The following is a 17,477-nucleotide window of genomic DNA, read 5'->3' as shown; positions in this document are numbered from 1 at the left end:
GCAGGACCACCAGTTATCAACACATTCAAGGTACATTATGCCAGATTTTCTATAGTGTGTTATAATACTAAACTTTAAAGGACACCTATTAGTATCATGGAAATCATTCTGACACTTCTAAAAAATAATAATAAAACAAAAAACTACCACACCAATACAGCCTTCTGGCAAAAATCAGCCATATTTGGGCGAGAAGATAAATGCAACTAATAGTTAAATATTTAACTATAATAGTTTTTTGTGCTGATGCAGATTGGGGCATGTAAAATGTGCTCTGGTATCTTTTCATGTAGTTAATCATGTCGTAGTTTTTTAATATGTCTTTAACACTGTAAACCTATACAATTAGACCAATAATAATGAAGTAAACTAGCAAAGTAGTTTTGGTAAAAGCCAAATGCAAAAATGATTTTATACAATTCCCAAAACCTAGTTTTTGTTTGTTTTGAGCCACCACCGACTCAACCATCTTTCTGTGTGGATTTTGTCACCCTCTCAAAAACTTACGCAGGTAAGAAATGGGTAAGCAGTGATAGGAACGAAAACAATATGAGAATTTGACTGAATGACCTTTTGTGAGCACTTGCAGTAAAATTTCATAGGGCACAAATATAAGCTGAAAGCACTGCCTGGCTATAAAGTCATCAGTCTAAAAATTGATGGTTTGTTTTGAGTGAGGGCAAATGTAATTAGCACACAATTTGCTCTTAATGGGCCACAACCTGCAAAGCCACACCATAGTCCATTAAGGACCCTTAAGCAACCTACTAAGGGACTATGGAAACACTCTGTGATCCCACAGCGTCACTCTGTCTTAGAAAAAAAAAACATACTTTGTAAACATCGCATCTAATACGTTTGTTTCCAATTTACTATTCTCAAAAAAGATCTGTGTGTAGCCTCCAATACAGAAGTTACTCCACACTTACAGTCTCATTACTCATAACATCACCAGTTTCTGTTTCTTGGCTGTTTTTTCTGTTGTCAGCTGCACTGGCTTTCAGAAAAACTGCAAATGTCAAGTGATCTGATGCAGCACTCTTAACTCGTCTGAGCTTTACCTAAGTGTGTCACTCTCTCTGTAAAGACACCAGTTGAAGCTCTTCTGTCAAGTGGCTGATTTCTGTTAAGACACCGATCCTTTAGTTTGGCAGGGCTAATTTTCACAAAAACTATATGAAACGTCAAAAGCTGACAGTCACACCAAATCCACGCAGGGTTTGTCCCCTTTCCTTTTGAAAATCACCAAAGCCAAAACAAGGAGAGACTGTCCACAATGAAAAATTTAAAAAGATTTTTTTTTGAATGTCAAACTGATGAGCATCTCTGAATGCACATCAAATTGAACCTTGGCAGGCGAAGCCCACACCAGGTGCCACTCCTATCAGCTAAAAACAGGAAACTGAGGGTACAAATCACTGGATTCACCAAAATTGGACAACAGAAGATTGGAAATACATTGCATCCATTCAAAATATGATTTTCTAGGGAGAGATACAGTCTTTCATTAAAAAACACAAATACTCTTTTTGCTGCAAGCAACTTACTTTGTTATATTAACTGGTATTTAAGGGCAATAAAAATACCTAAAAATGTCTAAATACAAATAATACACAGCTTAATGTCTTTCAGATGGACTATACAGTATATTTATCTTCAAATGTTTTAATGCCAAGCAAACCAGTTTGGAGCAGCGTGGAAGCTTCAGAGGATCTAATGCACCCTGGTGAGCACAAACGTTCCAAATTCACAAAGTAAAAATAAAAGGCAGCTAAACTACTTCTAGCTCCAAGTCACTACCGGCAAACACACACACACTTGTACGCATACAGAGAGAGAGACAGAGCCAAAGGGAGCAGAGGGGCCCAGGGAGACAGATTGTCTTTTAATTGGTTGAAAACTGCAGAGCTCTGAAAAGGGCTGAAGGGGACACACACACACACACAGCAAACATACACACACAAATCACAAAATGTCCTCTGTGATAGTGAGGAGACGTAGCCAGTCCCTGCTGACTGACTGGTATAATGAGCTGAACTCAAGCCAAAACTTGTGTGTGTCTGTGAGTCTTTGTGTATCTGTTTGTGCTGATTGTGGGTGTGGTAACCTGCTGACAGAACGATGGTTCAATGATAGAGTGGATTGAGGGTCAAGAGAATGTAAATGTGTGTCTTTTGAATGTTGCTCTGCTTACCGGCAAACAATAAATAAAGTCAGAACAATACAGGTTGATGAAGGCTGATACGATTTAATATTTCAATACCTTTTCTTCCTTTAGGGGTTGCCAGAGCAAATCATCTGCCTCCATCTCACTCTGGCATCCTCCCCTGTTCCTCAAATCCTCTGCATGTCCTCTTTCATCACATATCATCTGTAGTTTTAATATTTTTCCTCCTGCCTAGCAGCCCCATCTTCAGCATCCTGTCCTATATATCCAGTATCCCTCCTCTGTCCATGTCCAAGCTGCTCAACCTGAGCTGTCCCTCTGATACACTCATTTCTAATCCTGTCCATCCTGGTCTTCAACTTCAACTCTGCCACCTCCAACTCGTCCTCCTGTCTTTTCCACCATGTCCTGAATACACATTATAGGAGGTCTCACCACCATCTTGTAAACCTTCCCCTTCACTCTTGCTTCTACTGTTCTGCAAGAAATTCCCCCAGACACTATTCTCCACCCACTCCACCCTACCTGTACTCTCCTCTTCACCTATACTGTTACTACAGTATGCTTTCTCTATATCCACACTCTCAAAGGATACATTATATCTTTAGTGCTTTTTCTCAGCATAAAGCCATACTACTCACCATACTATCAGCATACCACATCAGCTTGTGAGTGTATTTTTGTTCACGCTTGTTCTTAAAAATTTGTAGCAATTAACTTCCCCATTCCTCAGTTATCCCCTTACTCTCCAAGACTGTGTTAAACAGTCTGGTCAGTCTTTTGCCCTCTCTCCACACCTTCATCGCCTCTTTTGATGCCTTCACTAGCTCGACCTTATATCGTGTTGGTCTTATTCCTGGACCAATAAAACGAATGTTTGTCCAGGTTCAACATTGCAAGTGACCAGTCACATTGTAGCAATGTCATAGTTTTGCTTCATGGAAACACGTCACACCACACATCAAATCATAAAGTGGTGAACCCTAACCCACACTCTAACTTTAGCTGTAACCTCTAACCCTATCTATGATTTTTTCCTGAGTGGATATGTGTAGGTTTTTTCCAAGTCACAGAGCTATGACATCATAGCAATATAATTGTTTAGATGCAATTTTGATCCTGGAAAAACATTATCTTAATTCAGGAACAACATTAACACAAGGATGAGATCAGACAGACTGCCTCATCCTTACTAATCTCTGCACTTCATTCAGCAACTTTCCTTCATCCATCCTCTTCTCCCTCCTTTTCTTCATTCATCGGATCCTCAAAGTACTCCATCCATCTATTCTCAACACTCGCTTCCTTTGTTAGCACATTTCCATCTCCATCCTTAATCACTCTAACCTGCTGCACATCCTTTTTAACTCAGTCTCTCTACCTTGCTTGTCAATACAAGTCCTTTTGTGTCCAGTCTCACATACCACTCACTATAAGCCTTTTTCCTTTGCTACCACTCTCTTTGATGTACACCTAGCATCTCAGTAATCCTGTCTACTTTTTTCATGACTTTAATATTTAGATACAAATAACCAAAATCCTCCTAGAATTGGGATTGGGTGTGAATTACATAGCACAATTGCAGTTTTATCACTGAGCTCTACCATATAGAAGTCTCAGATGTGTGTTTACCTCTTGATGGTCCGCAGCAGAGTTGATCTGGCCTCATTGTGAAAGGTGATGATGATGGAGGTTGAAGGAAGTTCTGAGTCGTAGTGAAGAGTGGTGCACCTAAAGAAAGAGAAAAGCATTACTCAATGCTACTGGCAAGGAACCCTTTGATTTAGTAAAAGGCATGTCAAATTTTAAAATGCTGTATTAAAAGACAGGTAAACATAAACTGTTTTGAACTTTGAGTAAAAGTTAAATGAGCAACAAGTCCTCCAGCTACTCTTTTGTTCAGCTCAGCTCGCTGTCAGTTCCCAAAATATAACAAATTGACTTTCAGGCAAGACACACATTTTCAAGTTGAGTCAAAAATCAAAGGCTGTCTGATCTTGACATAACAAATCTGGCAAGAGATTAGAGGAGCACCCATGTAGCAACTGTGGTCTCCACCACCCTAGCCAGGGATAGTCAAACATTACAGTGAGACTACTGCATCAGCTGACAGCTCAGCTCATATCCTTCTAAACCTCAAGTCCAAGCCACTTTGCAACCCAGCTCCATCCTTGTCACTCCCATTATGCTGCGCCTGACTTTATTAATGTCATATCTGTTGTCGCTATATGTCTGCTTTGTGCTTGGGTCTTGCTGCTGTTCCCTGCCTCTAGTTTTCCATGTATCCCCAAACAAGAATGTGTAGTACCTGACAAAAAAACAATGCTACTAAATAAAAATTTCTAAAACTGACTATACTGGTAAAACACAAAAGGCTTGAATTAATGGACTTAATACAGAATGAATGTAAGTTTATTATTTAAAATATTTAAATATAAAAGAAAATTACCCCAACTATCGTCAACATGCATCAATCTTGACATTCCTTCCCAGATGATTTCTCTCGCACTCACACTATGTGATTGTAATGACCCACACCTTGAATCACATCTTGGCTCATGTAGTGGTAGCAAACTACATGAGGCATGGAGGTTCTGTGACTATCAGGACCACCCCCACGATGATAACCCCAATACGGGTTTAATATCTATGACTCCCAGTCAGTTTCCAAAACTGAAGAAGGATTTTAGATGAGAGAGAAAATGTCTTCATGAACCTAAAAAGAAATCCAACTGCTTTCAACTTAAGTGCTTAAGACTACCATGATACATGCAAAACAAGCAATTTTCTAGAATTTCTATTTAATTATTATTTTTTTGTGATGTGCTGGTATACAAACATACACTATACTGGTCAATAGTACTTGTTTCAAGGTGATTACTGTGAGACTATTTCCTATAATGTTGGCTGCTCCTGTCTTCAGGTATAACACACACACACACACACACACACACACACACACACACACACACACACACACACACACACACACAGTAACCAAGTGATCGGACCAGACATGTTGAAAATGAATTATAGATGACCACCACTATGCTCATTAAAATACGTTGCAAAGTGTGTGCATGTTTGATTGCAGTGCATTCGCTGGGTCAGCAGGCTTTTCTTCTAAAAGAGAAGAGGAACGCACACACACATCACACGCACATACACACACAGACGCGCGCACACACACAGGCGCACTGTATAATGAGAAGACTGGCCTTTACCTATCAGATTGATGGATTGGTGACATTTTCCAACAGAAACAGTCTGCTTGGTCTGTTCTGGCCTTTATTTTTAAGAAGTTAACCTTTCTCGAATATGTGTGTGTCTGTGTGTGTTTGTGCATCTGTGTGTTTGTAGAACTAAACATACTGCACCATTAACCAGCCTAACATGTGGTTTTCTGCAGCTCACCTAATCTACTTCCATAACGTGTTTCATTATTTGTTTTGCAGAAGGCGACGAGGTTAGAATATTTAATTTAATATACCGCATACAAGCAAGAAAAATATGATTGGTTTTATCCATTTCCTTTGATACAAAACAGGAAAAAAAGTTTCCTGTTTTGTATCATTACAAGAGGATCAATACAAAATGTGAAATGTAAACGCACAAACAAATTGCCAGAAGGCATTTTTACAGATCAAAAACTAGCCATTTGACATATCATTTTGTATGTAATAAATGAAAAGCATGCTCTGCTGGGGTGAAATCTGTCTTGAGAAACTCTTGCATTGCTTCTGCATTTGTCTGAATAGGAACAAAGAGTATAGCTTTGTACACTTCATAATTCATCCATGACACATTATCATTGAACACTGTTGGCCCAGTTCTACAGGCAGTCATTCACACCCATACCATAAAATTGCCTACACCATGTTTGACAGATGATGCACTGTGCTTCACATTTCCTTTTTATACTTTTATATAAGTTCATTCCGGTTTTATTTACCCAAAGAATCTTTGGATTCTTTGAACTGTCGGACTTTTAGATGTTTTCTATTGAATCAGATTTTCTGCAAACCAAGGCGCTGTGGTTGTAAACCCATTGTATTACAACTACTGACTGTAGATGCTGACAATGACGTCCTCCTCCTGACACTCTTGAGCTACCTCCTCAAGAGTGATCTTGACTTGGTTAGGTTGAGACGGAGGTTTATTGTAGAGTCTTTACTTTACAGTATATACCGCCTTGAGGCAACTGCTGTTGTGATTTGGCACTATATAAATAAACTGAACTCCATTCAATTTTTCTTAACTATGAAATGAATTCTGTCGTCATACACTCTAGTTGTGTTCAATGGCCTTCCAGGCTTTGCTACAATTTGCCTATCCCCACTACTAACTTTAAACACTAGGTCTGCTTTATTTTCCATATTATAACATGGGAACAGGCCTCACCTCATCACAACACTGCTTGTTAGTCAATTGTCCAATTACTTTTATGTATGAAAATGGCTGTATTTAATGCAACATTTTTGCAAACCTTGAACTGAAGCTGTCTGCTAACTGCCACAACCTACCTGTTCACTGCTGCACATCTTAAATGCTTGACTTTAAATTAACTGTGGTTTACAGACAAAAAAAAGGAAGCTGTATTCATTTATTTATTTCATTTAGAAAGAGGGGCAATACATATTAATGAACATTTTAACAAATATAAATATGCCAGATTATAGCCTTGGGCTAATTTCCATCCACAGACCCTCTGGCAGGTTGGTGTTACACACAAGTTAGTAAAAACATACAGAGACACGATTTACAGGTCATGTGACAAGGACAAAAACAGTGCTCACATTATACTAGAACAAACAATGACAAGAAGAGTGGACAACAGAGGACAATATAGATAACAATAATGGAAACACATCAATTATATTGCACAAACCCCAGTATTGCACATGCCCTGACTGTCCTGATATTGCACTGACCCATTACACTAATAGTTGTTTCCCTTTTTTGTAATACACGGACTCTTTTTCATGTTCAATATAAAGCATGATTATTAAACATGATCACATGCTTGTGTGTCCCTCAGCTGCCCTTTTAAGTGACTCTTAAAGATGGGGAGACTTGTACGTTCCCTCACTGACAGTGGAAGACTATTCCAGAAGCTCATTCCTTGATATGACAGAGCATTCTGTGAAAAGGTGGTCCGTCTAAATGTCAGTTCACAATCACCTCTCACAGTTGCTCGAGTCAGTCACTACCCGGCAACACTGCTAGACTTTTGTTTAATAAAATCACTCATTGGTGGAAGCGCCAGACCATGTATAAGTTTGTATATTTGACAAGCAGATTTAAATAATTTGAAATTACTTAAAATTTAGAAAGTTGTATTTATCTAAAATGTCTTTTTTTCCAGCAACTCGTTGACTCAACAGAAATATGTTGTATTGTGTATATAATTCATATTGTAACACAGTATTAAAATTAAAAAGTGGTTAGTCACATATTATATAGGCAGTTCACATAATTTTCTCCAAGCATGTTCATATCATAGTGCTCAAAAATACAGAATTTTCTTGTAGCATAAGTACAAATATTCACATTTCCCAGCAAGACAGATTGGGGAGCTCCTTCCTGTTGCTGCCCAACTTTGTAGTTCAAAAAGATAAGATATATATATTCCTCACAGAAAAATCTAAGGGAAGGAGACTTTTCTACTTCCCTGACATATGAAAAACGAAGACACCAAAAGCATGTTGCCTTACTGTGATCATACCAAATATTTTTTTCATACCACAAAACATAAATATGTCTTCTGATACAAGTTTCTTTGGAGCTTATCTGTGTTTCTGTATTCATGGCTTATCAAACACGATGCCAGTCTGAGTTTCTTGGGATTTATTCACTAAACATAAACTCAAAAACATTGTTTCCAACCTTCCAAGATCACATCAGTCGGGTCATGTGTAATTATTCAGGAACACATTCAACAACAATGAATATCCAATGAGCTGAGTTTTTGTATTAGCAGACCGCATGTGCCACATTTCCACTAGTTTGTGAGCTCAACTCAGTGTGCATCATCTAAGTGTCCTTGAGCTAAACATTGAACCTCCTCTTGAGATCTGCAGTGGGTTAGAACACAAGCTCAACTCCTAATTTGTTGTATTAACAGGTCGGCACGCAGCATCAGTCAGCGCGCACGAGCACCCGGCTGTGAAATAATACCATCAGCACCTCATTAACTCGCAATTTGATTTTTTTTTCCTTTTTTGTTTAGAGGCACAGAGATGAAGTAGGGAAACAATATTTCCAAAGGAGATTAGAGAATTTGTCTACCCATGCATTCCTATCTATGTATGTATACTTTAGTTGTTTTTCCTCCTTTATTCTTTTATTTATTCATCACTCTAACATTGTTACAGTCTGCTTTGGTTTTCCCTTACTTTTATGGTTCCTGTTTTTCACACAGTTTGGAGCACCTCTGAGTTTTCTATCCTTGTTTTTTGTTATTAGGTGTTTTCTGGTTCTCTCAGTTATGTTCTATGGCTGTTTCTTTCTGTGCGAATTTTTCATTTCTGTATTCAGCGTCCTTCTCTTGGCATTTCCTCTTTTACTTTGTTAGTTAGTGTCCCATTTGTCTTTTATCCTGTTCCCTAAACAATATCTAGTCCTCTCTTATCCTTGTCTATTGTCTATTGAGTGTTTATAGGGAGAACACACAGGGAGTGTGTTCTCCCTATGTGCTCTTTGCTCATTTATGGGGTTTCTTGGATTTGTTTTTTTTTTGTTTCTTTTGTATTTTTTTTACTTTTTATTTTGTATTTTTACTTTTAAACTTTGCACCTACCTTATAAAAGGTCATATATGTTTTGTTAACTCTGTCTGCCTTTTCAGTTTTGTGTTTGGGTCCACTGTCAGCATAGACTGCAACACTTTCTATTATTCCGTTTTCCATTAGTATTTTTCATCAGAACATACGATAATGAGGCAAATTAGTGAAGAATTAAGTTCTGTGTCAAACAGCAGTGCACATTTCTAAGGTAGTCCAACAGCCGGTGTGGAATAAACTGTGCATTAGATTTCAATGTTTCTACCCACAAGTTCCTAGGGCACACAGCCAAAACATCACTTAAACCAGACATGATCATCACCTCTGAGGCCACAAAACAGCTGGAACTCTCAATGCCATGAGAAGACCATAATGAGGAAACCAATGAGAGTAAACATGCAAGGCACCAGGAACTGGCAGAGGAGTAAAGGAGCACAAGCCAGCTTCTAATGATGTAGAGATTTTGCAGCTTCACTCAGCTTCCTGTTCTGGTTAAGAGACACGTGTAGCCAAAAAAAGGCACTTTTGCCTTCACAGGGTTCCACGTTAGTCCTGTTGTCCACATTACACTGATGTGCATACATGAGTGTGCGTACTTCATGCTCCACAAAACCCTTGCATAAAGGGTAAAATAGGCTTCGTAGAGTTCCTGACTTCACAGTGGAGTACTATTTTATCCTACTGCTACCTTGGTTTTGGATACAAAGAGTAGACACTTGATACATTTGCACATATTCAAACCTTATGTGAAGTGCAAGAAAGTGAATGTGACTTTTGATATTTGGGCAAGTTTGGTTTGCATTGCAGAGCTACATCATGCTTGAAAACCAGACGGACAGTAAATAACACTGACTGTGCCACACTTTGTGATTATGTTCCAGCTAGTTTCAAATCTCATGCACACCATACCCAAATAAGCTTTATCTGAAACAGAGTTCTTCACCTAAATCAGACATTTAAAAATATTTTAACCATTTTTATTGCTTTATTATTTTATTGGTTTTAGCAGCACTTTAGCCAGAGTACAATTTTTGAATATGCTTATTAATGAGATGGTGGATTCAAACCCAGTAACATCTTGCTGTGAGGCAACAGTGCTAACCACTGTTACATCGTGCATATCTGTTTATGTAGAGGTTAAAGTGCCCTTAAATATACACACATACATACGCACACTTGGGAAAGTCAAGGTTTTTCAAAGCTGAGCATCAGTGAAATCTTTCGCTTCTTTGAATTCGGATTTCTTTCTATATTTTTACGTCCTTACTCTTTCCTTTTCCACTGTCTGTCCCTTTCCCTGGGTGAGAGCGGGAATATGCACGATATATATTTGTCATATCATATCCCATCATGCCTCTCTGCCTCCTCCATCCCTCTATCTCCCTGCCTCCATCTCTGGTTTTTGCTGCAGTTGATTTATTCAGCAGCTCTACCAGAGAGGAACGATAAGAAGATAAAGACGAGCCGCTGTGTGTGGTGTGTGTTTGAGACAGAGACTGAATGAAAGATGATTGAGGTCGAGAGACATTGACAGACAGGCAGAAAGAGAGAGAGCAACAGAGATGTTCAGATAAAAGTTGTGCTGACAGTTGACTGATGTTAAAGCTGATATGAACAAGCCTTTATACTCCCAAAGCAAGTGAGTATGTATGTATGTGCATGCGTATCAATGTGTTTGTGTGTGTGTGTGTGTGTGTTAACTCCCTGCTGCGTCAAAGCTAAAGAGAACACAAATAAACAGTGAAGGAAATACAGGAATGCAAAAAAAAAGAGAGGGACAGGAGAAACCATGACAAGGTAGGTGTGAGAGAGGAGGAGACAAGGAAAAGACAGAATGTGAGATGGGAGTTGAAAGCTGTGATGAGAAGGAGCAAAGAAACTAGGCTATAGTAAAGAGGGATCTGAATAGGAAAAGAGCAGGAGTCTATTGTAAGTGAAAAAAGGAACAAAAAAGTAAAAGAAATGGAGAAGTGTGTATGTTGTAAAATAAGGGAAAGAAGATGTCAGAGGGGAAAAATAGATGAGATCAAAAAGATGGAAGCAAGAGAGAAAATAAAACTACAAGAGAAGGAAAAGAAAATCAAACTAAGAAGTGATTCTCATTCAACTTCCTGGCTATTACTACTATAAATCACAAAAAATCTATTATATCCACTGGAGATAAAAACAGAAAAGGCAAAAACAAATGTAAAAAGGCAGAAACATTTCCATTTACTAGTGAGAAACACTAAACTGGGCCATTAACATCTCCCAGTGTCCTCCCTCAGTAAAGCCAAATCTGAAGCTGCATATCTGTATTCTGCCCACAGTTTGAAATTGATAAAAAGGGAAGGAAGGAGGGAGAAGAAAAGCAGAGGAAACAAAACCGCACGGCAATGAAACAAAAAGAGAGCGAAGAGGAAAGGAGAGTAGGTGAAAAGAAGAGGAGAGCAAATTTTTTTTAAAGAGTGCAGAAGAAGAAGAAGAAGAAAAGTGGACAAGAATTGAGAGAATATGAGGAATGTCTTTAGTGTACATTTCTGCTCAGATGGTGGGAAAATCATTAATATTTGATGAGGAGTGGCTGCCATTTGTGTGTTTGTGGTTGTGAAAGTGTATGCTGGCTCATCAAAGTTCATCTGGAGGTGAGATAAACACATGAAAAGGGAGGTCAAAACCAGCAGCTACACACACGCACACTCACAGTCCCTCTCTGCAGGCGGCGGCGGCCGACCTGTCAAAATGTGTGTTCGTGCTGCAAAATACTAATGGGCACTGATGTAGCCCTGAGATACTGTCAGACCCGTGCACACGCACAAACGCTCTCTCTCTCACTCATACACATACCTGCTCGCAGCCTACGATTAACACCTCCAACACTTTTCTCTCCCTCCGTCCTTCACTTGTTCTGCCTCTCAGCCTTTTTCTGTTCTATTTTCCCAGCATTTTTCCCTCGCTCAGTGGCCTGGCCTGCCCCGTCTGTCTCTGCTCTTGTTTTCTCTGTCCGGCGATGTCTTGCTCCTGGCAGAAAACTCACCCAAACAAAGGCATAAAGACTTTGTAATCGAAAGGTGATGGTTTAAAGACTGAATTCTTCCATTCCCCACTAAACTGTTCTCCTCTGGATGGAACACGTCAGTCGGTGAGCCGGATCCTCCAACAAAACCATAAGAGTCTAAGAGAATACTCTCAGAGCACTAATAGTCTGGAGAATATGTGGTAAAAAATTATGCTGCCTGCAAGATCATCATTGAAGAGAACAGGATGCCAAAGGTGGGCCTGCCAGTTTGGGTTTTCTCTGGTCTAACTGACTTGCCAGTTGCTCTCCATGGTGCTGAACTCAGGTCCTATTAAAGGAGCTCGGGTTTCACACCACACTGGATTTGGTTTCTGACAAATTGATTAGGAACATTCACACGAGTAGCCCGCTGGAGGTCATTTTGTTTAACTCTAGCAATGCTGCTCCTCCTCACACAATGCTGTTCCTGCTGCCAGTATCTCCTCCACAGCCTCCACAGACTAGCTAGACAACCTCAGTGGATTGCAGGTACCATCTCATGCTACCAGCGCTGATGAGGACACTAACAAAAACCAAAACCAGATAAATATTAGCCAGGAGGCCTTTGGAAGTTGTGGTGTCACCCTCATTAGCACTATAGCAGGTGAAAGTGGATTCAAGATGGTTCATCCTTCTAAGTCTAGTCCAACTGACTTTGGGTTCTACTATGATAATCAAATGTTCCTTGACTTTTTTTTGAGCAGCGTAAAAGTGTTATAAGTTTTCATATATAGAGCTTTTCTACTCTCCTGTAGCATTCAAAGCAATTTTTTCTATGAAAAGTCTTTTCTATCTACCTTTCACACTCATTCATACTCCGATGGCTAAATCAGAGAGGAATGCAGACTGGAGCAGCCAAGAATCAAACCACCAACCTTCCAATAAGTAGATGACCTGCTCGGGGGTCATGTGTAGGGAGTCTGCTCTATGCCATTATGTCTTTCTCGTAATCTGTACATAATGTGTTTAGTTGTGCAGAGTAAAATAATCGAAAGTACCTTGTCTGAATAAAAAAAAAGTGTACAGAATATTTGGTTGCAGCATAAAGGTGCTTGTGATGGAGGACATCCTCAGAACTGCGGTGGAAATATGACCTGTCAAGATGTGCGAATGCCCTAGTTCACCTTGGTAAGTAAACACATCAAATGATGCTGCAGCTTTACGACTGAGTCACCTAAAGTGTTTGCAGTCATAAAGGAAAACACATTCTCATCAAGATTTACTGACCGTCGTCTTCCTTCACGCTGTGATCAGTTCCCAACACTATTTACAGGATGTATGATCATTACTATTACCACGCGATAGGTTTCTATTTCTATTTATTTATTGTGGGATGTGATTGGGTTTGTTAATTAAATTGACTTCGTTGTGTTGACTGTTGTTGATTTCTTCTGTGGTTCACCTGTGTTTCCCAGAATGTAGCTTTTAATTTGTGTCAGTATATAAAGTTCTGCTTTATTAGGTCCCCAGCAGTGAGTAATCACGACATGAGAGCAGTGGGAACGTGTAACAAGTGTTTTTCTGTAATCACTGACATTATCATCAGTATCTTTAACATTATTTTGGTTATTTGTGTTTTGCCTAACCTTTCCATATCTGTGCAAACAGTTGGACCCTATATTTGCCTCTGTACAACACAGCTGAAGATTCAAAAATGAAGATTTCTAACGATTTGGTATTTGGTAGCTGTTCACTCCGACTTTTAATATGAGCCATATTGAAATATTGGTGCAAAAGTGGCTGAAACACTCAAAGCTGTAAGAAAGATAGCAAAAACACTGATTGGTCAAATCAACAATCGAGTACATTCTTAAAAAGAAGACATTTACAGGAAACCTAAGCAACACAGAAGTAACTAAAGTGGATAATCACAAGAATCTTTCTTTGGATAAGAAAACCCTCTTCACAACATCTAAGTCAAGAAGACTTGACTTAGGGAAATATGTGTATCATTGTCAAGATCTACAATCAAGATACATCTTCATGTAAAAACAGGGTGTACAACAAGGCACATACCATTAATGACAACAAAAACAGGAAGGTCAGATTAGACTTTGTGAGAAAACATCTAAAATAGCCACCATAGTTCTGGAAAAACAATCAAACTCTTTGGACAGATAAAACCAAAATCAGCTTGCACCAGAATGATTGGAAGAGAAAAGGAAGGAGAAGGAAAGGAAGAGCTTATAATCGTAAAGAACACCACATTATCTGTCAAACATGGTTGAGACAATGCTATGGCATGGCCATGCATGACTGTCACTAGATCCGAGCCACTAGTGACGGTGACTCCTGATAGGAGAAGCACAATGAATTGAGAAGTGCACAGGGCTACATGCTGTAAAACTGATTGGACAGCATGCCACTGTGGAAATGGGAAATGAACCAAAGCATACTGGGAAAGCAAGCCAAGAGTGTCTCAAGACAAATAAATGGGATATTTTTCAGTTGCCAAGTCAGTCACCTGATCTTATGTCCGTTGCCGCTGATCTTCAGTCCAGTTCTTGGACTGAAGATCAGCAGCAACAGGCACATCTCATAGATTTATAAAGAAATGGGAACAATGGGAGCTGGTCCTTTGCAAAGTTATCCGTTATGTGCAGACACAACACTGGTTCAAGCCTTGAGTTAGATGTGTTTCTCTATATGTTGCTTCAATCACATCCTGATTGTTTGACCGTAGTGAATACATTAAGCATCTGCAATTGCTTGAATGATTCACAGGTTGGTGTTAAAGCGCTTAACAAACAATTAACAAACAATAATTCATTTGTGTCATGGTCCTGGGCCATGTTGGCCCAGTATTCTTAGTTTTCTTGTATGTTTGTATTTTGTTCCCTATTTAGGCCATGTTTCCTGAGTTGCCCTGTTGTGTTGTTCCCTAAGTGTTTTCCCTTCGTGGCTTTTACCCCCTGTGTGCCCCTCTGTGTATCTGTGAGCCCTCGTCTCTCCTTATGTTTTATTCCATGTTTCCCCTGCCCGTTATGTCTAAGTTCTCCCCGTGCTCTCTCTCACCCCTGTGTGCCCTCTGTGTATTTATGAGCCCTCGTCTCCCTTTGTGGTTGTTCCATGTTTCCCCAGCCCGTTATGTCTGTGTTTTCCCCGTGCTCTCTCTCCTCCTGTCTGAACCTCTGTACTTCCTGTTTGACTCTGCCCGTCTCCCGTCAGTGTTATGTTCACCCCGCCCTGTCTCGTTATGGTTATCTGTGTCAGCTGTGTTCCCCGTGTGTTTCCACTTTCCTCGTTAACCCTCTGTGTATTTCTGTCTGCGTCTCCCTCTGTTCGGCGTCGCCTTCTCCCTCATGCTGTGTGTGATTCTCCCCGTGGTTCCTGGTTTACTTTATGTTTAGCTTTCCCAGTTTAGTTTAGTACTGTTTTCATGTTCCACTTTTTGCCAGCATTAAAGCTGTGTTTTTGAGTTTATGTTTTGTCTCCGTGAGTTTGCGTTTGGGTCCTCTCCTGCCTGCCACACAGCCGAATCATGACAATTTGAGAGTGGCTAACTTAAAGAACTGGACTGAAGAACAATGTGTGAAGAAAATCATCAGAAAGCCTGTAGAACGATTTCTCAAGATCACTTTAAAGATGACAGAGTCTGGCTCCTGGGAAGTAAAATATAGGTACATGAGGGGTGGCTTAAGACTTTTGCACAGTACAGTATAAATAAAATGAATGCATTTCCTGAATATTAGTTTTTACTTGAGATGAGAGACTGATCTAATTACTTCACTTGAGACAGCAAAACATTTAAATTCCCTAAATATAAGCTTACGCTTGCCTCCCAAACACTACATCATCAGGACCCTTTGTTTTTAATGTTCTAAACTTCCTGTGCTTCTCCATGTATTTGCAAGCATGCAGGAATCATAAACTTCTTATGCACCAGTGGAAAGTGCTTACAGCATGCAAACAGAGTTCACAGAAAAGTTGCCTTTTGTTATAAAAAAGAATATTTTTTTAATGTGATATTCTCAGGAATAAACGTGGGAATTATAAGTATAATATCATTCTGCTTTTACGTGGGCAGCATGATATGGAACAATGTCAGTTTAATCTGAGCAAAGTAGCAGCACGCCTGCTGGAGTAAGATATTTTGGTAAGCTTTTCACCTCTGGCCTTTCCTTTCCCCCCCCCTCTTTTTCCACTATCTCTGTCTCACTTCTATTCAGGTGTTCACAGAGGAGAAGATGGCCTAGTTTTGGCTGGTTAGGCAACAGCCATTTACATATTTATACACACCGACAGTGAATGAGGGAGCAGGGGATTTCTTTTCTCCTGAATGAGAGGAAGAGAAGAAAAGAGGGAAGAAACAGCAAGGGACAGTTGATAATGCTTCATTTCTTCTTTTACTGGAAAATTCCATTAGGAAAATTTCCGAGTCAATGACTCCAATGAATGAATAGCTCAAATGAATACTTTCTGTGGATTCAACTCTTTTAATTGAGCCAGGTTCAATCCATGAAAGGCATTTAGAGGTGTATGGACTTTGCACAAGAATAGAAATTGGCAAGGTATTGGCCTCATTTTCACTTATGTCTCCTAACAAATTTCAGTTTTTAGTTATTTGCAGTTCTTATAAGCAACTATAAAGTTTTCTGCAAGGCTGTGTAAAGCACTCAATCAAACAAAAACACTCATTAAAACAAATGAAACCCATATAAACACGTTGGGTAAGATGAAACTTGGCTCATGAGGCACATTTCAATAGACTAAAAACTGTATTTATAGTATAAATGCAAAATAATCATCATCATCTTCATCATCATCAGGGTGGGGGTTTTGTTTAAGGTTTGGTTGGTAAATGTTTCATTGTAAACATTGTACTGTTGAACCTGTGAATCTGCAGAGGAGCAACTTGCAGCTACTCTTGTGTAGTTGCTGGTACTAATAAGATAAAAGAGAGACACACACACACCCACGCACGCCGATGAATAATTTTCCATTTCTGACATGAAGAAGAAGCAACAACGACCACGCTGACGGAAGAGTTACAAATCATGATGAAACTGACATACAACACAGTAATTTAAACTACCACGATTCATGAACAGTTGAGTGGATACCAAGACCTTCACTTGGTTATGGTGGCCAGATCCAAACCATCTATATCTACATCATTGTGTGGGTGTGTTTGTCTGTGTGGGCTAATGTGAGACGTGTTACCATCAACTTTGGCCATAGACAGCTTTTAAAAAACCTAAAAAAAAAAACCCACATAGATGTAGCTACCAGGACATCATGTATTTTAATCCTGTTTTGAAGTCTGGAGTGTAGCATTGTGTCCTTCTTGACCAAGTATTTTCAATCAAACTACAGGGTGGGCCATTTATATGGATACACCATAATAACATGGGAATGGATGGTGATATTAAAGTCCTGTTTGTGGCACATTAGTATATGTGAGGGGGCAAACTCCTCAAGATGGGTGGTGACCACGGTGGCCATTTAGAAGTCGGCCATCTTGGATACAACTTTTGTTTTTTCAATATGAA

General features: G+C 39.4%; 1 protein-coding gene across 1 annotated transcript in view; it reads right to left on the bottom strand.

The window, feature by feature from the left end:
- The window catches only part of LOC146618083 (polypeptide N-acetylgalactosaminyltransferase 14-like), a 264,598-nt gene that overhangs the window by 123,418 nt on the left and 123,703 nt on the right, over positions 1-17,477 (bottom strand). The window contains exon 5 of the mRNA XM_085372113.1: positions 3,800-3,898. Within this exon, the coding sequence (XP_085228239.1) occupies positions 3,800-3,898 (99 nt within the window). The remainder of the gene's footprint in view (positions 1-3,799; positions 3,899-17,477) is intronic.

This window comes from Diplotaxodon limnothrissa, linkage group LG15 (assembly GCF_057381915.1).
Source record: "Diplotaxodon limnothrissa isolate DT_005_m linkage group LG15, D_limnothrissa_male_GT1.1, whole genome shotgun sequence".
Taxonomy (NCBI): Eukaryota; Metazoa; Chordata; class Actinopteri; order Cichliformes; family Cichlidae; genus Diplotaxodon; species Diplotaxodon limnothrissa.
This window is presented reverse-complemented; position numbering and strand designations above follow the sequence as displayed.